The 23,498-nt window shown below is 49.9% G+C and overlaps 2 protein-coding genes across 3 annotated transcripts in view; one reads left to right on the forward strand and one right to left on the reverse strand.

Annotated features, from left to right (window-relative positions):
• Window positions 1–2,296: 2,296 nt before the first annotated feature.
• On the forward strand, window positions 2,297–22,195 carry Ankk1 (ankyrin repeat and kinase domain containing 1). 2 transcript variants are annotated; one of them, XM_013076542.3, is made up of 8 exons: window positions 2,297–2,665; window positions 6,391–6,685; window positions 7,743–7,894; window positions 8,147–8,196; window positions 8,784–8,939; window positions 9,670–9,791; window positions 10,181–10,217; window positions 11,109–22,195. In XM_013076542.3, the coding sequence occupies exons 1-8, from the start codon at window positions 2,481–2,483 to the stop codon at window positions 12,410–12,412; spliced, it is 2,301 nt and encodes a 766-aa protein (XP_012931996.2). In that variant the 5' UTR covers window positions 2,297–2,480; the 3' UTR covers window positions 12,413–22,195. The 2 variants fall into 2 exon arrangements, with proteins under 2 accessions (XP_012931996.2, XP_087068515.1); XM_087212389.1 differs by lacking the exons at window positions 9,670–9,791; window positions 10,181–10,217.
• Drd2 (dopamine receptor D2) overlaps window positions 21,745–23,498 on the reverse strand; it is a 66,737-nt gene continuing 64,983 nt past the window's right edge. Inside the window, exon 8 of the mRNA XM_004856608.3 lies at window positions 21,745–22,786. Coding sequence (XP_004856665.1) covers window positions 22,593–22,786 — 194 coding nt within the window. The 3' untranslated portion in view covers window positions 21,745–22,592. The remainder of the gene's footprint in view (window positions 22,787–23,498) is intronic.

The raw sequence follows: 23,498 nt of genomic DNA on the forward strand, positions 1-23,498 counted from the left end.
CTCCCAAATTGAAAGACCCAATCCAAAATGGGCATCTGAAATGAACAGACCTTTCTCAGCCAAAGAAGTAGAAATAGCAAATAAATACATGAAAAAATGTTTAACATCACTGATCATTCAAGAGATGCAAATGAAAACAAAGCTGAGATTCTGCCTCACTCCGGAAAGAATGGCTACAATCAGGATATCAACAAATAACAAATGCTGGTGGGGCTGTGGGGAAAGAGGAACCCTGCTTCACTGCTGGTAGAAGTGTAGACTGGTGCAACATCTGTGGAAATCACTATGGAGATACCTCAAAGAACTAGGACTGGAATTCTCATTTGACCCAGCTATTCCACTGCTGGGGATCTTCCCCAAAGAATTAGAAGAATCATACCACAGTGATATATGTGCACCCATGTTCACAGCAGCACAATTTGTAATAGCTAAAACTTGGACCAGCCCAAATGTCCATCAACTCGAGACTGAATAAAGAAAATGTGGGGGTTTTTTTTTATAAAATGGAGTACTACTGAGCCATAAAAAATGGGAAATTAGAGACATTTATTGGTAAGTGGATGCACATTGAAGCAATACTCTTAAGTGAAATAAATAGGACACACATGTAAATACCGAATAGTTCTCTAATGTAAGAAACTGAAAGTGTAAATAAGGACTAAAAGGTATAATAGATAATGTGAAATAGGAAGAAAAGGGGCAAAGGGGAAGGGGAAGTGGGAGGGTTAGGGGAAAGGAAAGAGTGGAATGGAATTAATATGAGAACATGAAAGAATGGAAACTTAGTCTTTGTAAATAGGGAGGGATGGAGGGGTTGCAAGGAGGGCAGGGGAAGGGGGAAAAATAAGAACCAAGAGAGATTATGTAAAGGTGCAAATTTCCAATGATGTATGTGATTATATTGTATATCTAAAATGTACCAATAAAACAGAAATTTTAAAAAATGATGTTCTGGAAAGAACAAGCTATCTTCTACCAGGAATCTCTGCTCACCTGTCATGCCTCCACTCTAGTAGGTTTGTGATAAGTTTGAAGGGCTCTACAGGTTTGGACCACAGATGCAGAAGTAATCCTCACGGTGAGGGTAATCCTAATTTTGGTGAATCACTACCTACAGTTCCACAGGTGCCTACCTTCTGTGGCACGTGGGCACCTCCTATTTGAACTTGGCCACTCTGGAGGTTTCCTCTAGACTTCTGCCCCCCTGCCCCGCCTCAGGTGAGAAGTAGATAGCCCTGCACTGCCTATGGGCAGTGACCTACTCCTCAGTTGCCATCCCTGGGAACCCCATATGTTGAAGCACTTCTAATTTTCCCTGCTCTGAAGGTCTCTGAGATGAGAGGTGAGAGGCCAATTCCATGGACCAAGGACCCAGCCAGCAGCACTGAGAAGCTGTCATTCCTTTTTACATCCCCAGTCATGGAGCAAGGTACTACTACAGTAGAAGCCAGAAAAAAGGAAGGAAGCAGATAGCTCAGAGAAAGGGAGCACACTGCTTCTCTGGGACACCTCTCTGCCAGCTGTCATCCGGCTACCTTTATTCACCAGCAGGGCTTTGTATCTGTTCAGCAGACAAGTGTGGCTGTACAGGGACATTTTCTCCCCCTGTGCCCCAAGTCTCTGCTTTGAGCTCTCGGGTCAGATTCCTGAGAATCACAACACTGCTCTGTGGTCCTTCCAGCTGGGGCTGCCCCCACTTATAGGAGATGTGTCCCTGGTGATGCCCTGGTTGTTCCATGGAGCCTCCTCTCTGGCAACAAGCCACTCTTGGCAACAGGGCCAGGGGTTCCACTGCCCTTGTGGGTGCATAGGTGCTGATTCCTCTACGGTTGGGCTAAGAACTTGGCCAAAAAGGGACCATCCCTGCAGACTAGAGTCACGCCCTCTGTTCCCAAAGAAAACAACAAAAACAAAAGGAAGCATTGGACAATCAGACCAAGAGATTCAGACCAGAAAATCTTCAGTAAAGTATCCTGAACCCCATACTTGCTGGGGTTGGGGACCCACAAGAGATCCCAGAACCTTTCTTAAATACTGTATATAGTGCTGCAGGAAGATAACGAACCAACTTCCCCCAGCACTGGCTCTAAATAAAAGGGAGCCAACTTCTCAAACTGCACTTCTGTTTCCAACTACAGGATGCCCCTATGCTCCAGCGCCCCTACCTAGCTCAGGGGTAAGAGCTGGGAGGAAATCAAAAGCCAAGAGGAGGAAGAACAGGGTGCTGGGGGGGCGGGGGGGGGCGTGCGGCGGGGAGTGGCACGCTTCTCTTCCCTTGCTGGTTCCTTCCAGCCCTGCTGGAGGTTTGCCCCGCCTTTGCAGGGCAGGATCAATTCCTCCTGGGCTGAAGGAGGGAGGGCCAGTTCACCTTACGGTTCCCACCCTCCTGAGGAGCCGGAAGCGGAGGCAGCCGGCTCCTGAGCTACAGGCCCGCGGGAGTCCCGGGCACAGGGAAGGGCCAGAGTAGCCGCGCCGACCCCATGGCCGCTGGGCCCGTGGAGCAGCGGCTGGGCAGCCTCATCATCTTCACCCGGGGCGACTTCGAGGACGACTGGCTACAAGTAGCTAGCGGTGGCTTCAGCCAGGTGTTCCAGGCGCGGCACAAGCGCTGGAGGACCCAGTACGCCATCAAGTGCTCCATCTCTCCACAGCAGGATGCCACCAGGTATCTGGGGCCTGACCTTTCACAGGGGAAAAACTGAGGCCAGCAAGATTTGACCTAGAGAGCTCTGAGGGCGCAGTGGGCTAGGGTTGAGGCCGAGTGTTTGTAAATTCTACCCCATAGCCTGAGTTTCCTAGGCACAGCTGTCTTCCTCTGAACCTGAAATACTGCAGTCAGACAGTGTGCATGTGGGACCAACAAAAGTCAGAGGCCCCTGTCCGTTCAGTCCTCTCAAACGTGCCCTGCCTTCTTCCTTCCTCTGGGGAGTGATGACTGCTCCTGGCCACCCCCTACTGCCCTCCTTCTCACCCCAAACTCTCCTGGCAGAACTAGGCTTCCTGAGAGGTGTGGCACTTCGCATTACCTGCACGGAGCCACCTTCTCTTCTCAGGCTGGCTGTGCTGAACCCTGCCCAGCTACTGCAGGCTGGGGTGGTGTGGCCAATGGAAACTGCCCAGCAGTGGCCTGGGAGCTAGTCCAGGCCACCTGCCACCCACCAGCTGTCACCTGCCAGCTGTCACATAAGTCTTCCCAGAAGGTTAAGTCTAGAATGCTATGTTCTGTGTCCTTTTTATTTTTTGGTTTTTGGCTCTCATCATTGCACTATAGCCACATTACGATAAATAAAAATTTTGTGTATAGTGCTTATGGCTACTTGGCATTTCTTGATTAAAAGAAAGTTGACTAGTCTGATCTTTAAAGAATAGATTTGGTCTAAAAATATTCATTTGTGGGCCATGTGGATATGAAGGAATTGGGGTAGGGTTGCTGTTTTATATAGACATGTTTGTGAAATATTACTAATTAGGCACCATTTAAGTAGATCTTTGAAGGGTAGGGTGTTCTAATTAGAGGAGGCAGCCAGTACAAAGATCCTGGGGTTGGAACAGTCTGGGCAAGAGGCCCATGTGGCAGCAGCAGAGTGAGAGAGACGGATAAAGTCAGAGGGCTGTGCCTGAGGGTCTGAACACATCATGGATGAATGGCTTTATCAGCCATTATAAGAACTTTGGCTTTTACTATAAATAAAAGACTCTATTGGAGGGTCCTAAGCAAGGCAGTAACACGCTACCATATATCTTTCAAAATGTCACCTGGCTGCAGGGTTGAGACTAGATTGTAAGAGGGAAGAGGAAGAGTAGAGAGACTGGTAAGACTTGAGCCAAGATGCCAATAGAGAAATGCAAATTAAAACAACACTGAGATTCATCTTATTCCAGTAACAATGACTATCATTGAGGTCTCAAAAAACAACAAATGCTGGTGAAGTTGTGGGGAAAAGAACCCTTCTACACTGTTGGGGAAATGGAGACTAGTACAACCACTGTGGAAACAAGCATGGTGATCCCTCAAAAAACTAAAAATAGAATTTTATGTAATCCAATTATACTTCTTCCTGGTATCTTTCCAGAAGAGTGGAAGACATCATATCGAGTGATGCATGCATACTCATGTTTATAGCAGCACAACTTGAAATAGCTAAATTATGGAATCTGCCTATATGCAGATCACCAGACAAATGGATAAAGAAAATGTGGTGTGTAGATATACAGTGGAGTCCTACTCAGCCATAAAGAAGAAAAGATTTGAGCCATTTGTAGGAAAATGGATGGATCTCGAGATCATAATGCCAAATGAAATGAATTAAACACAGAAGGTTAAATATTGCTTGGTTTCTCTAATATGAGAAGCCCAAAATATAAATAATTTAAAGAGCAAAATAAAAGAGAAAATAAAGAAGTAGACTCTGTGGAGATAGAAAGGGAGGAAAAAAGAAAGGTGGAAGGAAGGGGAGTAAAAATGATCCAGATGCAATATGTATGTTTTAATTCCCCAAGATGAATGTAATTTTTATATACTACAAACATATACCAAAAAAAATGAAAAAATTTGGGCCAAGATTCAGACAAGTAGAGGTGCTGAAAGTTAGTCATTTTACTGTATTTTAAAGGTAGAGGTGATAGGACTTGTCCAGGGCCTGATTGTGGGAGCAAGGGGAAGAGTCAAAAATGCACCCAAATTCTTGTCTGAAACTGGGGGAAATGAAGAAGACTGAGAGAAGAGCAGGTGTAAGAGAGAATCAAAAATTTAGCTTTAGACCCATTAAGTTTTGAATATCCAACTGGAGGTGTCAAGAATGACCAGGGAAAGTATAGAGTAGAAAGAAAGCGAGGAGAGCACCGAAACCTAGCCCGGTGACCAACTTTTCTGAGCCTGCAGAGGAAGTGACCAGAACAAGAGGGAGAAATCCAGGAGAATGTTGGGAATGGCTGAGGAAGGAGAGTTTCAAAAAAGAGTGAAGATTGTAGGAACAGGTGTTGGGTGAATTACGGACATCAGAGACCAAACAGAAGAGGGCAGGTGAGCTGTGAGGACAGAGGGACAAGCCTCTTAAGGAGTCTGATTGAAAAAGGGAATCATGCAAGGCAGTTACTATTAATCCCACTCTACAGTTTAGAAGCTGGGAGAAATCACTTGCCCCAGCTCATGCAAAGAGTAAGTGATGGAACTGGGATTTGAAGTCAAGATGATGACTCTAGAGCCTGTATGTACTTTTTCCACATCATGACAGATGTTATTCTAGTTTCTGTGAGCCCAAGGGGAAGAGAGAAGACAGTAAAAATATCAGAGTTGGAGAAGAGATTTCTGGAATAGTAGAGAAGTAAAGAAGAACAAGAGAAATCAAGGTAGCCAAATTGTCGAGGTCCCAGGAGAGAAGGTGGCTTGTTGCGGAGGGCAGGCTCTCCAGCTGGCTTCTCCAGGGTGCTCAGTGAGCCCATCTCCAGCAGCTCTGCAGTGCCGTCACAGTCTTGTAGATATAGTTCTTTTAAAAGTACCATTTCTCCTTAATCCCTAGCCCCACAATCCCCAAACAGTCTATAACAATTTGCATATTTACTGTTTAGTGGCCACACACAGTGAAGTGAGTGAGAGGGTTTGCAAATGCTTATTTTGTAAGGCTTTCCACTAAATCTTGACTCCTGTTCACTTCAACAAAGATGCATTGTGTGGTGCAAGGCAATGTGCTGTGGGGAGTACAAAGAAAGATAATTATAGTTCATCCATAAAACGAAATGCTATGCAGTCATGCAAGACCATGCTTCAGGAGAACGACAATGTGGGGAAGTGCTCAGGCTCCACTTGCTTGTGATCAAAAGAGAGAGGGGAAGAGACAGGAGTGAAAGGGAGGGAGAAGGGGGAAGAGATGCCTTGAAAATGTATCATAAAAGAATGTACTACAATATTAACATGCCAGTTCTACAAGTTTAGATTACTGGTGCTTTAATTTTCTTTTTTATAGCTCTCTGAATTCCCTAGGTTTTCTACAGGGTAATACTTCCATAATCAAAATGGCAATAGATATTTTAAAACAGAAGCATGAGGCGTAATATCAGCCCTGTAGGGGTTTGAAATCTGCTGGGGGAGATAAACATACAAACAAGCAGCCAGAATAAATGGCAGGCTGTGATGCATGCTTTTTATAACTAGCTCTGTAGAATGGACTGGCTGTTAAACCTTTATGTCCTGTCTCGTTGCTACTGGCCATCTGAGGTCTAATCTGCACTGCCTGCTAGGCATCACTTCTTGTTTCTCCTCCACTGCTTGGCAAGCTCCTGATGCTTCTCAGGGTTCCCTCAGTTTGGCATCCTTACTTTGTGCATTTTGCTGGTTTGCTCTACCAATTAATGGGTCACCCTCTTCTATCTGTTGCTCCCCACTCTTCCTAGCTCCGATGTGAATTGCCTCATTGAAGAAGCAACTAAAATGGAAAAGATCAAGTTTCAGCACATTGTGCCCATCTATGGGGTGTGCAAGCAGCCCCTGGGCATTGTGATGGAGTTCATGGCCAATGGCTCCCTGGAGAAGATGTTACCCACCCACAGCCTCAGCTGGCAACTCAAGTTCCGCATCATCCATGAGACCAGCTTGGCCATGAACTTCCTCCACAGCATTAAGCCCCCTCTGCTCCACCTGGACCTCAAGCCAGGCAACATCCTGCTGGACAACAATATTCATGTCAAGGTGAGGACCCTGCTCAATCCCTTGTCCCCTTTAAAGCTAGGCTGGACTCGACTCTGAGTGAGCAGGATTATCTGCCTGACAGCTGGCCTGTCAAGAGTTTTAAGCAGTTCTCTTCTTGGACAAATACTGAAGGAAAAGGCCTTACCTGAAGCAGGGAAAGATGGATATATAGCAAAATTTGGTGCATGAATCTGGGTATTGGGATGCCAGAAATAATGCTTTTTGAGCCTCAGTTTCTTGTTTCTAAAATGGGTAGACTATTTCTTATCCCTCTCATTCTTTGGTTGCTGCAGGAATGTATATAAATGAGATAATCCCTAAGAAAGGTCATGATGACCATTTTTTTCTAGTTCCTAAAACATGTCATACTCTTTTCTCCCCTTGGATATTTACACATTCTATTCCCCTACTCCTCTCTATCTAGCAAAGACCTAATCATCTTTTAACTCAGAGCTTAAACCTCACTCTTTAGGGAAGTTTTCTCCTGTCTACCCCCAACAGGGCACTGTTCTATACCCTCACTGTATCTTTGTGTCTTTATATTGGTTGCAAGTATATGATCATTTGTGAAACTTTCATTTCACCCTTATCTGAACACACCCTAATGAGGGTATAGAGCTCCCCAGCTTTATGTCCTTCAATAGATGGCCAGTTGGTGAGTGAGCAAAGTGAGGATAAACATACATGGTGTAAGTACAGGCAGATGAACAGAAGCTCATGGAAGATGGCAGCAGTATCCATAATCCCTCAAACTAATCACAACACCTGGCAAGTATCTATCACGTGCTGTGTTCTAAATTCTGTTTGTATGCTACCTCATTTAATGCCCATAGTATCACTGTGAGTAAAGTACTCATATTATTTCCATTTTACAGATGAGGAAACCGAGGTTCTGAGAAGGTAATAACTTGTCCAAGATCATGCAGGTAGTTAGTGGTTCAGCAGGGAGAGAGTGTTGTAGGAAAGCACTGTGATAAACTGGAAGGGTGAGAAATAAAAGCTAGCTTCTGGAGGCAAGACTATTGCAACTCACTCCTCGCACCTTGTTTTCTACCAGATTTCAGACTTTGGCCTGTCCAAGTGGATGGAAGAGTCAACTCGGATGCAGTACATTGAGAGGTCAGCGCTGCGGGGTACTCTCAGCTACATCCCTCCTGAGATGTTCCTGCAGAGTAACAAGGCCCCAGGGCCCAAGTACGACGTGTACAGGTGAGAGGGTAACTGGGCTCTATGTCACCTACCCAGGAGGCAGATTGTTGCCACCCTGATGCCCAGTCCCTGTGGCCAGTGGGCAGAGCAGGACAGGGATAAGGTCCAGCCCCTCCTTGCTCAGGGAGGAAAGTGGTGGTAAACTCTGACTGGAGAGGCTTCTCCTGAGGCCTTGGGGTCCATGGGACCACACTGGCTGGGGGAATCATGGGTATCTGACAGTCTCTTAGGGAATGTTCTCCCCTTCTGCAGCTTCGGGATTGTGATCTGGGAGCTTCTCACTCAGAAGAAACCATACACAGGTAGCAAATGGCAGGAGCCCTGAGTCTAGGGCAGGGGAAACCCTCTCAGATGGGGTCCTGGAAGGGCTATGGGAGGCTGAGGTTGGTGAGGTCAGAGGAAGCAACAGGTTTGTGCTGGGAACCGAAGGCTCCTCCAAGAATTTGTTCCTCACTCTGCTTCCTTGCACCTCTTGTTTCTAGAGGTCATATAAGAATAAAGGGGACAACAAAAGTCAGCCTAGATCATGCTTTGTGGCTGTAAAACCCTTGCCACAAAGTGTTCTTGCTTGCCCTCTCCCCATCCTGCCATCTAGAGACAAGTAAAGAGATCCAGGACTGTTTGTCTCCCTTGCTAGCTTTGAACAGCAAAAGGCTGCAGTGTGGGGTCATGCTCACTCTTGAACTGGGATGTGGCTGGAGCCGGCCCAGAGACTCACCTGCTCAAATCAGGGGCTCAAGTGGGTTCAAGATCCAGCTATTTGTGCCCCAAGTATTTATAGAGCCCCTACTGTGTGCATACCCTTTAGGATCCTCTCTGCCCCTACCTTCCTACCCAGCCCCTCTGCCCTACCTCCTAGCACTGGCTCAGCCTGGGCCTCCTCTCATAGGACTCAACATGATGACCATCATCATCCGAGTAGCAGCGGGCATGCGGCCCTCCCTGCACCCTGTCTCTGATGAGTGGCCAGGCGAGGCCCAGCAGATGGTGGACCTGATGAGGCGTTGCTGGGATCAGGACCCCAAGAAGAGACCATGCTTTCTAGGTGTTCATCCAGCCTTCCCTACCCAGGGCCCAGGGAGTGGATGGGGCCAGGAGGGGAGGTGATTTGACACCAAGACCACTCCTGAGAGCTATGCAGATACAACTGCAGCACTAGGGCCTGGAGAGAGTTTTGCAGCAAAATCTGCATCACAAGGCTGGGAGGATGGCATTGGAATCTCGGGCAGCTGAGGTCAGGATTTTGAGCTGTGTGGGTTTTTGGGTGTGTACCTGTGAGAGGTTGAGCAGAAACCCTCAGTGCTAGAAGACAGGAGGTGCAGCATCTGAGCCTAGCCCTGTTGTTGAGCTGTGCAGCCAGTCCCAGGTCCTGTCAGGGCTGCAGCGTCTTCACTCATAAAAGTACTCCTGGGCCATGGGGTCCCAGGCCATAGGACCCCATGCCTAGAAGGGACACTGAGGGTATCTTATTCTTTAGGCACATATATGTGTGAGCATCAACATATATGTGTGAGCATCTTAGATATCATCTGGTCCTGCCCCTTTGTCAAATGGAAAAGGACTGTGATCCTCAGAGTATCAGAGACTTGCTAAATGTGTCCCTACCAAGGCAAAACTGGGACCCACTGTTCTTCTGCCTCCCTGAATGCTATGTATTTATATATGAGCCCAGAAATAGGTTTTGGGGAGACATAGGAAATGTTAGCATATCTAAAATTGGGAGGGTACCACTGGCCAACTTGTTGCCTCCTTTCTCTCTGTCTCTTGTGGAGCAGACATCACAGTTGAGACAGACATGCTGCTGTCCTTGCTCCAGTGCCCTGTGGCAGACCCTGAAATTGAGGCCCTGGCCAGGAAGGTGTCCTGTAAACCATCTCTACGCCACCGGGCCCAGCAGGTGGGTGGAGCAGGCCAGGAGGGCTTCAGATCAATACTGTCTGAGGTCCTGCAGGGGGAGGCCTTGGCTCTCCTAAGCTGTCACACTATAGGTGTCAACATCTGCCCTCCTGTCTCTGCTGTGACATGGGAACTAGCTGGAGGCTAGAGGGGGCTCCTGGCTGAAACCACAGATCCACCCTGCTGCCATGTGGCCCCAAGGGAAGGCCAAGCCTTGGGCCACCTTGGTCTGGCCAGGTCTGCTCCGCTCATGCTTTCCTCTAGGCACAGCTGGATGAGCAATGGCATAGGTGGAGAGTTTCCAGGTTGGGGAGGGATGTGAGTCCTGAGGGGTGTCAGGGAGTTCTCCCTTGATGATCTGCCCTGTTTCTACTGATTCTGCCTTCCCAGGTCAGTGAGGAAGCCGGTCAGGAGCTAACGGACAGTGGTAAGCCCAGGGTGCTGTGATGGGACCAGAGAACCCACAGGAAGGATCCAGCCACAGCCTGTTCCATGCTCCCTCCTCCTCCCTGGGGGCCTGTCATACATCCAAGGTGGTGGGGCCCTTTCCTAGTACCCAGATGAATGGTCCAGAAACACACATGTACTGAGGGTCTTGGTTCTGTTTTCCCTTCAGGTCCATGTCCTAGCAAGACCTGACTCCTCCATTCTGACCCAAGAGGTGGAGTATTGGTTCTCGATGCAGGCTGCACATTAGAATTACTTGGGAAATTAAAAAAAAAACAAAACAAACAAAAGTGGATGCCTGGGACCCAGCCTAGACAAATCAAGTCAGAATCTGTGGGGGTCAGGCCCAGGCAGTGATCATTCTTATAATTTTTAATTCTGATACCCTGGGTAGAGTAGTGGGAAGCAAGGCCTAAAGACCTCAGGGGGAGTTTAGATTATAGAGGTCCAACCACAACTGTACTTCCAATTTGCATGGACTTACCCTCTCTGGTCCTCCCCTGAAAGATTTTACGTACCTACTTTGTCTTCGCACTGGTGTGATAAGCTGAGAATTGTTGATCTCCCCTTTACTCAGCCCAAAGTGGAACCTTAAAGAGGCAGAGAACTGGCTGAGATCAGGGATGCTATTGGTGGAGTAAAGATCTGAACCTGGGCCCAGTTGTTTCTACCACATCTGCAGGATCAGTGACCCAAGACAATGATGCCAGAACTCCTACAGTGACAGTAATGAATGTGTGGAGACCCCGGATACCAGGAAAGGCTTTGCTCTCATTCTTCTATTCTCTGCCTCTGGATGAGGCAGGGGGATGTCCACGAGGACCTCTGGACAGGTCAGGTCTCTTTTTCTAACCCATCTTCTTTCCAGCAGATTCGGGAGATTATTTGAAGCAGGTTTTGCAACCCTCTGACAGCGAGAGCTTTGTCCCCAGTGATGAAGAACTGCGTGTCTACGAGAACAAGGTCATGCCCCTCCACTTCCTGGTGGCCCAGGGCAGTGTGGAGCAAGTGAGGCTTCTACTGGCCCATGAGGTTGATGTGGACTGCCAGACAGCCTCTGGCTACACGCCTCTCCTCATTGCTGCCCAGGACCAACAGCCTGACCTCTGTGCTCTACTCCTGACACATGGTGCTGATGCCAACCTGGTGGATGAGGATGACTGGGCCCCGCTGCACTTTGCGGCCCAGAATGGGGATGACCGCACTGCCCGCCTGCTCCTGGACCATGGGGCCCTCGTGGATGCTCAGGAGCATGAGGGCTGGACCCCACTTCACCTGGCCACACAGAACAACTTTGAGAATGTGGCACGGCTTCTGGTCTCCCGTCACGCTGACCCCAACCTGCGTGAAGCTGAGGGGAAGACTCCTCTCCACGTGGCTGCCTATTTCGGCCATGTCAGCTTGGTCAAGCTGCTGACCAGCCAGGGAGCTGAGCTGGATGCTCAGCAAAGAAACCTGAGGACACCACTGCACCTGGCAGTGGAGCGGGGCAAAGTTCGGGCCATCCAGTACCTGCTGAAGAGTGGGGCAGCCCCTGATGCCCTTGACCAGAGTGGCTATAGCCCACTGCACATTGCCGCTGCCTGCAGCAAGTACCTCATCTGCAAGATGCTGCTCAGATATGGAGCCAGCCTGGAGCTGCCAACTCAGCAGGGCTGGACGCCTCTGCATCTAGCAACCTACAAGGGCCACCTAGAGATCATCCACCTGCTGGCTGAAAGCCATGCAGATATGGGTGCTCTTGGAAGTATGAACTGGACCCCCCTACATCTGGCTGCTCACCACGGGGAAGAGACAGTGTTGTTGGCCCTGCTGCAGTGTGGGGCTCACCCCAATGCTGCTGAGCAGTCGGGCTGGACACCCCTCCACCTGGCAGTCCAGAGGGGTGCCTTCTTGAGTGTTATCAACCTCCTGGAGCATGGAGCAGATGTGCATGCCTGTAACAAGGTGGGCTGGACACCTGCCCATCTGGCTGCCCTCAAGGGGAACACAGCCATCCTCAAAGTTCTGATCAGGGCTGGTGCCCAGCTGGACATCCAGGATGAAGTGGGCTGCACACCGCTGCAACTGGCCCTCAGGAGCCAAAAGCAGAGCATCGTGGCCTTCCTGGAGGGCAAGGAGCCCTCACTGGCCATTCTGGGCAGTGTTGAGCCAGGAGCCCAGATGCAAGTTTAGACTCTACCTTGCTTGGAAAAGGTTGGGGTGGTGGAAATGAAACTTGGCTTTTGGGAGGACCCCTTCCCTCCTGCTCTTTTGACCTTGAGAGGAAATAGGAACCTGGTGTCCTGGGTTATAGAGGCAAGGGGAGATGTACCACTGAGGTCATAGCTTGGAAATAGCCCCTTGGCTTGGACAACTGCTTCCAGCTCCTCCTTCAAGTCATCTCCAAAGACCCCTGGCCTCGTTTTCATTCTTTACATGGATTCAAACGTCCAGTTCAGCGCTCTCCAGCTCCGAGATTCCTGTCACATTGTGTCCCCTGCCTCTGAGTTCATGGGGTCCTTGCATCCAAGAAAGCCCCTCTGAAGACAAAGTCAGGTCTACATATAAGGGAAGTGGGTTCTTGCCAGCTTATATCTTGTGTTGCTGGCCCTCCTCTCAGACTGGGGCAGGGCAGCCAAACTCACCCACTTTGCCCAGGGGCCAGGGGCTCAGAATTCAGAGTAGCTGCCTGCTGGCTACTTAAGGCCTCAGGCAGCCCATCACCACAGTGACTGCATCTTCCCAGTGGGCCTCCCTTGTTTCCTGCATGGTCTCTTGGCTGTGAAGAATGGTTGTCCCTACTATAGATGAGTGATCCGATGTGGGGCACCAGTTTCCTGGTCCCTGGCCCCACACCCTTACACTTCTTTGTGCCCAGAAGTATGGGCCATTTCAAATCTTGGAGTCAATAAAGCTGTACATCTGAATCTCTGCAATAGAGATGGATTGACTGTGGGACTGGGTACATGTAGGGACCAGTAGTATGGAGGGTGGGGGAGAGAACTAGCATATTGCATGTGTGTGTATAATATAGTATGTGAGCTCACCTGGGAGAGAGGTGGAGGGTGCCCGAGGAGAGTTGGAGTGTGTGTGTATATAACACATGTGTGAGTTTACACGAGGGGAAGAGGCAGGGGCAGATGAGGGGTTGTGGTGGTGAGGAGTGGGTTGTCTGGTCTTGGTGTGGAGCTGGCCAGGCAGTGACTTTCCTGCTTAGCAGCCACTCACAAAGCTGGCTCTCCCTTGGCCACAGCCTAGCCACTTGCCAGCTGGTTGGGGGCAGTTGGGGCAGGGCACACTGACTTTGTGTAGTGAGGGCCCTGGCTCAGCAGCCCTTGGGAGGGCATGGGATAGGACAGGTGCCCTGGGGGTCCAGTGCTGCTCCTCGGTGCCTCCCACCCAGCACAGCAGAAATGGCCTCTCCAGCCCAAGGATGTTCTGTAACTCTCAGAAAAAGGACTTTGTGCCCCAGCTTCCAGCCAGCCTTGAGCCCTAAGCCAAGAGACAGGCCTGGCTTTGTGTGTCACTTTTCTGGGCTGGGTACTGCAGTGTGGGAATGAGTCCACAGTCAGCATTCTGGTATTAGCAGAGGTGGGAGAGACAAGGCAGCAGCATGTACAATCCCGCCCAGTGCATGAGACCCTTTAAGCAGTGCTCCATCCTCTGGCTCCAGCTTGTTGGGCTTTGGACACTTCACCTCACCTTGCTGGAGCCTATAGCTGCCACAGAAAGGCCAGACCTGGAAGCTGCCTTGGGCTGGGTTGTGTCCTCTAGCCACAGCTGTAAAGCTTGCACATGAGACTTTGCTGGTGAGGGACTTTTTTTTTTGCACTGAGAATTGAACCCAAGGCTTTTGCAATGAGCTATATCCCTAGCCCTTCAGGGTCTTGCTAGGTCCCTAAATTGCCCAAGCCAAACTAGAATTTGCAGTTCTGCCTCAATGTCCCAGAATGCTGGGATTACAGGTATGTGCAACCACTCCATTTTGTGAGGGGCTTTAAAAATATACCCAAATCTGGCCCTACCTGCAACCAGTTAAAGCAGAAAATCCTGGTTAGAATCTTGGTATGAACAACCATGCACAATTCCCAGGTGATTCTGAAAAATAGCCAGGGCTGAGCACCACCACCAGGGGGCATTCCGTGATTTCTCAGTGTGGCCTTCCAAAGCAGAACATTAAAGAGTTGCTGGCCCACCCTGCTGCAGGACAGCGGAGCCTTGGTAGATGAGTAGGGACACCTGGGGTCTAGGGGCCACTCAGCAAACTTCAATTCTCCTTCTCCCTGCTAGTTCCCTCCCCCAGTCTCTTGGTTCTTCATGAGACTAAGCCTTAAGCAAAACTTGTAGTTAAGAATGTCTCTAGGATGCCTGACTTTCCCAGAACAAGCAGAGCAGAAAGAGGGCAGGGAAGGGGAACATGAGGTTGTTTGCATCTTCCTGCACCCTGGAGTCACTCTCACTCCTAATCTAGGATTCCAGGGGAGCCAGAAGAGATGGTTGGGTCTACATATTCACAGCCAGTTCAGCACAGAAGACTCAGTGGAAATGGTGAGGACAGAGCCACAGAGAAGGGTAGCATCTGGCTTATCTTGTTGGGAAGAGTTTGAGGAAGGACCTTTGAAGGAAGTCTTTAGAAGAGGTAGATGATTTTTTGGCACCCGTTGTCCCATGGCGATATGGACGGGACTGTCCCTAGGAATTCTTTCATCTCAGATGATTCTGAGTCTAGGCTGGGATCCTCAGACCCCTGCTTCTTTTATATTTTCTCCAATTCATAGCTGAAATGATAGTTTTAAGCCAGCCCCGGCAAGCAGGTGCTCTCGTTACCTGTGAGCACCTTCTGCTCTCTCAAGTCACCCTAGCCAGACATGGACATAGCATCTGCCTTGAGTCCCATCTCAACACCGCTGGCTTCCAGAGGTTTCCCAAGGATGTTCACAACTGGATTTTAATAAGGCTCTTGAAATTCTTGAGGAGAGAGTCTCTAGTGGACTTTCCAGCCCTGTTTGGGGAGCTTAGGTATGGGGTACTAGAAATTGAGTGTTCTAATTTCTTGTTGGACCGCTCCACTTGGAGGTGCTATGGAATCCCTAAGCTCAAACTATCCTAACCTGAACACTCCTTTCCCCCTCTGCAAGCCTGCTCCTTGCTTTCATGTTAATTGAAGGTACCCAAACTTGGGAGCCTTTCTGGACCAGCGCTGTCCAAGACTTTAGAGGAGAATGCCTCCTAGCTGCCTATATCTGCACTGTCTAATACTTTAGTATACTGAGCACTTGACTGTGGTGAGTGTGCCTGGGGAATCAATTTTTTTTTTGGGTGGGGGGACCTGTAATCAAACTCAGGACCTTGTGCTTGCAAGTCAGGCAGCAGCACCACTGAGCTAAATCCCCAGCCCAGGAATCAAATTTTTAGTATGAATAAATTTAAGTAGCCACACGTGGACAGTGGGCAGGGATTTGTACCCTTCTCCTCCCTCTCCCCTCCTCTGGCCAGTTTCCAAGCCAAGTGAACTTGATCAGAAAGCTTCTCCTGGAAGATGCGAATGTTGAAAAATGTGACAAGGGTGGAGGAGAGGAAGGGCAAAGGCTGGGCTGGTTGGAAGCAGGGAAAGGCCAACCAGCTGGAGAATGTAGGAGAGAAACAGCTGTTTGCAGGGAAGGGCATTTCTGTTTAGAGTAGGTGGGGAGGGTGGGCTCATAGTGGGGAGATCTTGGTGTCCACCCTCACTCAGGAGCTTGGACTCAGTGTGAGGGATGGAGGGGAGCTGCTATCACCTTGCCAGCAGAGAGTGGACTCAGCTGGGATGCACCATGCATTCCACAGACCCCTTCAGCTGAGTGTAGGCTAAGGAAGTAGGGCTCTGTGGTGGGAGTCCAGGATCCTGGCCAGTGACAGAGGATGAAGAACTGGCCAGACAGACCTAGAATGGGGTTTTGATTCTGCCCTTTACTAGCTCTTGACTTTCCCTAGACTTTCAGAGCTTCAGCCTCCATATTTGTACCAGATTTATCATTGAGAGGATGCAATTAGATCATCATAGCCCCAGCACTCATTGAGAATCATTGTTACTTTGCTGCTCTTCTATTTTTCTGTTCCTGCCCTGCCTCATTGACATTATACTGTTAATTCCTTATTCCTTACCCTCTTCCCAGATAACAGCCTCCTCTTCCATCCTAAACCCCACTTGAACCAATCCAGTCCCCTCCAAGCATCTCCTGGACCCTGGGAGATGACATCAGCTAGCTTGTCTGTCCCCAGAAACAACAGGAGCCCAGGCTGTGCGGTGTAGGTAGTTTCTTGTGCTGGGAGAAGGAATCCATGGGGAGAACCCTCCCAGTTGTGACATCAGGAAACCAGAAAAAACAGGGCACCTTAGCTACAAGAGCTCAAGTGCAGGGCAGAAGTCCAAAGGGACATCTGTGATCCTCTTGGAAGGAAGGCAGGCTTGTAGCAATCAGCAGAAAACTTTGAGGGCTGGAAAGGCATGGGATACAACATAAAAGCACCAAGCAAATGAGAAATCGTTACCTCCTTCAAGTTCCAGGGGGAGAATGACTCGGGGTAAGGGTAAAGAGGGAGAAAGCAGATTTCCAGGCTCATAGCAGGAAGGAAGGAAGGCAGTGGAATTCAAGGGAGGACTCAGGAAAAGAAAAAGGTACCAGGGCTTCCTGAATACACAGATGGCAGCTCTGGTCATCTTCTGTTCGGGAACATTCCTTCTCTGCCCACCCTCGGCACCCCCCATAAAACGCTCCTTCCCAGCTTGTTAGGGCCCTTGAGTGAATTAGGGCACTAGTCTCTCCCAGACCTGTCTTGACTTCCCCTGTGACCAGTTCTGCCATCCTGCTCACCAGCCCAAGGCCCACCTGGCCTTCTCTATCACGCTGGTCTCCCACCAGTGCCTGTTGGAGACCTACCTATCCCATAAAATCCCACTTACCTGTCCCTGTTCGTGAGCTCTGCTCTGCAGCACTGCTGGAGATGCACCCCTTCCCCCAAGCAAGGACACTATACCAGCACCCTCTGCAGTGAGGTTGAGAAAGGGTTCTCTGGTCTGTCTTCTTGCTCAGTGCATGCCATGTTACCATGCCCTGCTTGTTTTTGTATCCTCCCTAGCTAGTCCTTTCTCAGGGACAGGGCACAGGTCCGAAAGGTAATCTGCTCATGCTTGCTGAATTGGACTATAGGCACCCAGGGCTTTGGCTGTAATGTCATCTAAGGGGCAGAGAGTAGATCTGGGCTAGGTTGAGGCAGAGGAAGGCCAGGTTGGTGGCCTTGGCAGGGAGACCTCTGTATGAATCCTGACTGAGTGATCCACTAGTTGCCTGACCTCAGGTTGCTGAAATTTTGGTAGCCTTGGTCACTTCATCTGGCAGAGATAATGCATATCTCCCTGGGCTATTGTAATAGTGAAACCCAGTGCCATACTGGGCAAAGGGCAAGACAGTAAACACCCAACTCGTTAATTTCCGGAAGCTTTTGCTACATCAGAGGAATGTTTCTCTGGTGTAAGGCTGAAACAATCTGACCTTTGGGAGCTTGTAGGGGAGGATGCTCTAGGAAACAGCTGCCTAGTTTCTTTTGCCAGTGAATTCTAAGAAGGAAGGGGAGACTTTTCTTCAATGTCTTGCTGTGAGCTGTGACCCTGGGACCCACAAAATAGTATGGGGTCAGCTATAGGGCAAAGGCAAGCCCCACCAGCCAGCCCCTGCTAAGACACCGTGGTAAGAATGGTCCACAGATTTTGCTATCAGGAGTCCCCAGAGCCAGGCAGTGGGCATGATATGAGCAAAGCAAAGGTGCCATGCTTGCATCCACCAGGATAGAGCAGGATGAAGCTGGTGAGCTGCTTTCTTGGACCCTACTCTGCTTTCAAACCGGCAAAGGACAGAAGAAGGCAGGTGAATGAACACAGCAACCTCAGAGAGAGGATAAAGAAAGGGAGGAGGTAAGACCTGAGGATTACCAGGACAAAAGGGCTGGAATCATGTCATCTATCCTGGCTCTGGGCTCCAAAGCAGCACTTGCTAACACTAGACAATGGAACTTGTCTTTTCCAGGGCAACTACCTTCCTCTCTTGTCCACCCTAACCTTTCTTCTGCCCTGGAGATAGCTCAGAGTCTGGCTTCCAAATGGCTCTCTTCAAATACACTGTGCATTCCTGGGAACAATAGGACAGTGTTTGGGGATAACCTGGTCAGGGAAATTCAGAGGATATGGATGTCCTAGCTAGCCCCAAACAATTTTTTTCTCTCTCTGATTTTAAAGAATGAAACTTCTGATCACACTAGTCTCTTCCAGCTGCACTAAAGGTAGGTCAGGAAACTGGACTGGAGTAGATGGCATAAGTTACAGAGTCAAGGGAGGCAGGGACCATGGTCACCTCTGCCACCTGAGCAAACCACCATCCTCAGGTGAGAGGCTTCTCTTCCATGGGGGTAGAGCCTAGGAATGCCCCATGGGGTATATGGAGGCCAAACTCAATTAGAGGGAAAAGCCTTCAGAATCATTGTTACTTTGCTGCTCTTTTATTTTTCTGTTCCTGCCCGGCCTCATTGACATTATATTGTTAATTCCTGAGGTGCCCTGTTTTTTCTGGTTTCCTGAGGTCACAACTGGGAGGGTTCTCCCCATGGATTCCTTCTCCCAGCACAAGAAACTACCTACACAGCACAGCCTGGGCTCCTGTTGTTTCTGGGGACAGACAAGCTAGCTGATGTCATCTCCCAGGGTCCAGGAGATGCTTGGAGGGGACTGGATTGGTTCAAGTGGGGTTTAGGATGGAAGAGAAGGCTGTTATCTGGGAAGAGGGTAAGGAATAAGGAATTAACAGTATAATGTCAACGAGGCGGGGCAGGAACAGAAAAATAGAAGAGCAGCAAAGTAACAATGATTCTGCATGGATGTGAGCCAAAGTCACAGGGGTCCTGGGCCCAGATATCAGTAAGCCAGGTGGCAGGAAAAGACAGCCATGCCGCCTCTGGGGATGAGGACAGTCCCCAGCTAGGTGGGGGCACTGGGAATGCCCCCAGGCAGGCCAGCTCTCAGTGTTCCTGGTTGTAGGTCCCTGGCTGCTCCTATTCTGAAGCTACCTAGGAAGCAGGATCTGCAGTTGTTTCTTCTAGGGGCCCCTTGACCAGCCACCTAGGAAATTTTCCCGCTGCAATCTTCTTGCCTCTGCCAATTCTCCATTTGCTTCAAAGTCCAGGCACTCCAGAGCTGCTCCCTCTCACACCATCAGGAAAACGCATCTTGTAGCTGTGTAGCACATGCCTGTGCTTTGTTACCCTTCCCAAGGTTCTGATGGCAGTCTCCACACCTAGTCAGAGCTCTCCTTGGGCGAAGTGGTATGCTTACTTTATTCTGTGACTATTAGGTTAATGTCTGTCATCCCATCAGACTATGAACCCAGGAAGGCAGGATCATGCCCACCTTCTTCACTGTTTCATTCCCAGCACTTCACTGAAGACCTAGAGTATAATAATTGCTCAATAAATATTCACTGAGTAAAACAGTGAGTGGGTGGACAAAGAAATGAAACGATGAACCACTCACCCTCTCAGCTCCCAGGACCTCTCCCCAGCCTGTGGTCACCCGGGAATTCTTCAAACTCACCTGGGGGAGAATAAGGTCCTGAAGCCTTGTGAATGGGCAGTCTCAGCTGGATCTGCTCCTTTGTAACTATGTGACTCGGTTTCCCACCTGAGATGACTATGCAAGGTGCCCAGCCATGCCTGGCCCCTTAGTGGTGACTCAGTGCTGCACTCTAGGTAAGGAAGGGCAAGGGGATGCTACAGACTACACCAGCTGTAAAGGCAAATGTGCACTTCTCAGATTATAAGGCATTCTACAGAGATATAGGCACAGAACACAGCAGGAGCAGAGAGGAGGAAAAATTTGGAGGTGCCTCCACTGCCAAAAGAAAGGGGTCAAAGGCACAGTCTCCACGGACAGAGCCAGAGCCTGGGTTGCTCTTTCACCCATGGGAACCCAGGAAGGGAAAACCCCTTCCACTTCTGTGCTCCCAGGTCCCATTCCTCCCATTCCTTTGCCCCTAAAGTGCTGAAGGGGAAGGGGGTGGAACCCAGCCCTCCCCCTGCCCACTCCAGCTGTCAATCTGCTGTCTGGAAGAAATACTTGAAGCCTCATGACAACTGTGGGCACCTTTCTCCTGCCCCGCCTCCCGCCCCTGCCCTGCCCTCTTCCCCTCTTCCCCTCTTCCCCTCTTCTTCCCCTCTTCCCCTCTTCCCCTCTTCTCTCTGACAGGGCTCTTCTCAGATTGCTCCAGGGCTCTCTTCCCTTCCTGTGCTGAGTCCTTCCTTCCTCTCTTTCTCTGCCTTTCTTTGTCATCTCTTCCAATTCTCACCACTATAGATTGTATGGCCTCGTGGGTTTCGAATAATAAGGTGAATGTGTAAGCTCTATCCAGGTCAAGATCATCCATGGACTGAGAACACAGTGGATGAGCTGCTTGTGAGCCAGTATCAGCCGATGAGAGTGCCTAAGGTGTCTGAACCCCTACTGGGGCCTGATGCCTCCTCAGGAGGAGGTCACTGAGTTATTGGCTGCCCTGGGCTATATAAAGGGCCTGTTTATCCCCCACTTCTGAAATCAGAGTGCTCCTGGGGACAAGAACTCTCCCAGGCTTAGCACTACATTCAGGTTCAAAGAGAAGATCAAAGTCCATAATTAAATGTTCAGGGCAAATTAAGTGCTCCAAACTTTGCTGCTAAAAATATTGTATTTAGCATGCAAATTATGCCCTGACAGCTCCCCAGAGCCTGAACCTGTGGGTGCCACCACCTTGTTTGTCATCACCACTGTTATTCTCAAGGTGGTAAGAACATTCTTCTTCCACTGGTGGATTTATATTTCTTTTTTTTTTTTTAAGCCACGTTTCTGTTTTCAGGGCAGGGCTGAGTTGTAACCCCAGGAAGGTTGGAGCTTGGACAGGTCTGGAGCAAGAGGAAGCAGAGATGTTTAGGCCACAGCACTCGGGGCTTGGCCTGCTTTCTGCAACCTGTCCCAAAGCTGGAGATCCTGACATGAGACAGAGACAGGATGAAGGACAGAGAGACACACAGGCAAGGCCGGCACCTCCAACGCCACTTTTTCCAAGGAGCCTTCTCTGGCCTGGTGGAGGAAAAGCCCAAAGGAAGAGCCAACCTTCAGAGGAACCAGACCCAGAGAGGTGGGAATACCTGGCTTCCCTCTAGTCTAGAAGGACCTTGTCAGAAATAAGAGTTTTGGCTCTCTCTGTATGTTAAGGATGGTGTTGGCACTGCTCCGGGCTACCCAGGGGCCCTTGAGAGTTACTTGTCAAAGTTTTATTAGTTTGGTGCACGTATAGTGATGTTACAGAGTCTGGGGCCTGGGGGCGCCTCCAAGCTCCAGTTTCCCCTCCCCTCTCAAAGCAGGGCCAGGGCAGACCAAAGGGCCCTCAGCAGCCTCTTAGCCATGGACTCCTCTAAGGCAGAGACGCTGGAAGGGAAAGGAAAGAGAAGAGAGAAGACTCCAGAAGGAAGAGAAAGGGAAAGACACTTTATGTCAGAGTGTGGCAAGAGGCAAACTCTCAAAGAACCTCAAATGTCCCCCGACTCAGGCCCAGATGTGGGTTCAATACTTAACTTCCCAGACTGGCCAGCTTTGGCTAGAAGAAGGGAGGCCTGGCTTTTCTCTCTCCACAGACCCTTTTGGGGCCCTTGGAGATTAGGGTTCCTCCCTCCAATGCTGTGGAAGCTGTAAGGAGAGCTGTAACAGAGTGGGATGAGTCAGGACCAAAGCTGGGGGAAACAGGGATCACTGGGGTGGGAAAGAGAGCTAAGATTTTTGGCTTGGGCTCCTCTGGGGTCCATGTGTTATCTGATATTTACATGGGTCTCCCAGGGCTGAAGTTTTTTCCCCACATGAGCTTTGGATAGTGAGAACTGTCCCTCCTTCTGACTGCCTGCTCCAGCACAGGCCCATGAAAACCAGGGGAAACCCAATAGAATTTGCTTGCCCTTATATCCTCGACTCTGACTCCAGTAACTCCAGAGACCCCAGTGCCCCAAAGAAAGGTCAAGGAGGGCAACTGAATCTTCGGTGCCAAGGAGAGAGGGCCTGGAGGTGGGAGGGAGACTCTGTGAGCTGCCCTGAGCCATAGGTCCAGTCCCAGGGCTGGTACCAATGCGGGGCTCTTTAGCCTGCCATGGCAGAGTGAGGGTGTGTGGGCAGAGGGAAGCAGAGCCAAGTTAACGCTGCAGGGCCGGCGGGATGACTAGAAGACCCAGTCCTTCAGGGCCTTTCTGCCCATGGCTCACAGGGATGAGGCCCGGAGAGCCTGGGCCTGGAGGTGAGAAGTGGCTGCTGTGCAGGCAGACGGCAGAGTCAGCAGTGTAGAATCTTCATGAAGGCCTTGCGGAACTCGATGTTGAAGGTTGTGTAGATGATGGGGTTCACGGCGCTGTTGACATAGCCCAGCCACGTGAAGGCGCTGTACAGGACTGGCGGGATGTTGCAGTCACAGTGTATGTTGAGGATGTGCGTAATGAAGAAGGGAAGCCAGCAGATGATGAATACGCCTGGGGGAGAAGCAGGGTCAGGGTGGCCTTCAGGCCATGGAGAGGCTGAGCTGAGCACACCCTGTCCTGCTGGACAGGCCCCTGGCTTGTATGCTGGAGGCCCCAGTGCTGTGGGTTGCAGCCCCAGGAGCACTGCAAGGGGAGTTCAGTTCTTGGATCCTAGACCTGCACTCAGCCCCCGGGGACTGCAGTAGCAAAACACCCAGGTCCAACATGGGCCTGCCACATCCCAGTCATGTGATCAAGGGTAGCCCCTTAGCCTGCTGGGACTGCATGCCCTCATCCAAAAAAAGAGGACAGGGGCACTTGCCTTCTCACATCCCAGGACTGCTGGGCTCCTGAAGGACATCTCAGGTGTTACATAGAAAGCAGAGTCACATTGGTCCTCCTTTCCTCAGCCATCCTCTTAGTTTGTGACCTTTATTATATGGTTTTTCTAGAAGACCTTCATTTAAAAGTCCTGCCTAGTAGACAGGCCCACTCCCTCCTTTAGATCAGAGTCCCCTTCCCCCATTTTCACAGCTCTTGTCCTATAAAGATGTGGTTGAGTGCAAGAGTTTATTTCCCAGTTCCATGGTAACAGTAATAGATAAAAGCATAATGATAACACTTATGTATTTGTGCTGCTTTGCAGATTTAAAAAATACTTTCACCAAACCTATGCCATCTGACCATGGCAACAGTTCTGAGAGGTCATCTAGTCTACAGACAG

This window comes from Heterocephalus glaber, unplaced genomic scaffold (genome assembly GCF_053883595.1).
Source record: "Heterocephalus glaber isolate CG9 unplaced genomic scaffold, H.glaber_assembly_v1.0 deba00001429, whole genome shotgun sequence".
Lineage (NCBI taxonomy): Eukaryota > Metazoa > Chordata > Mammalia > Rodentia > Bathyergidae > Heterocephalus > Heterocephalus glaber.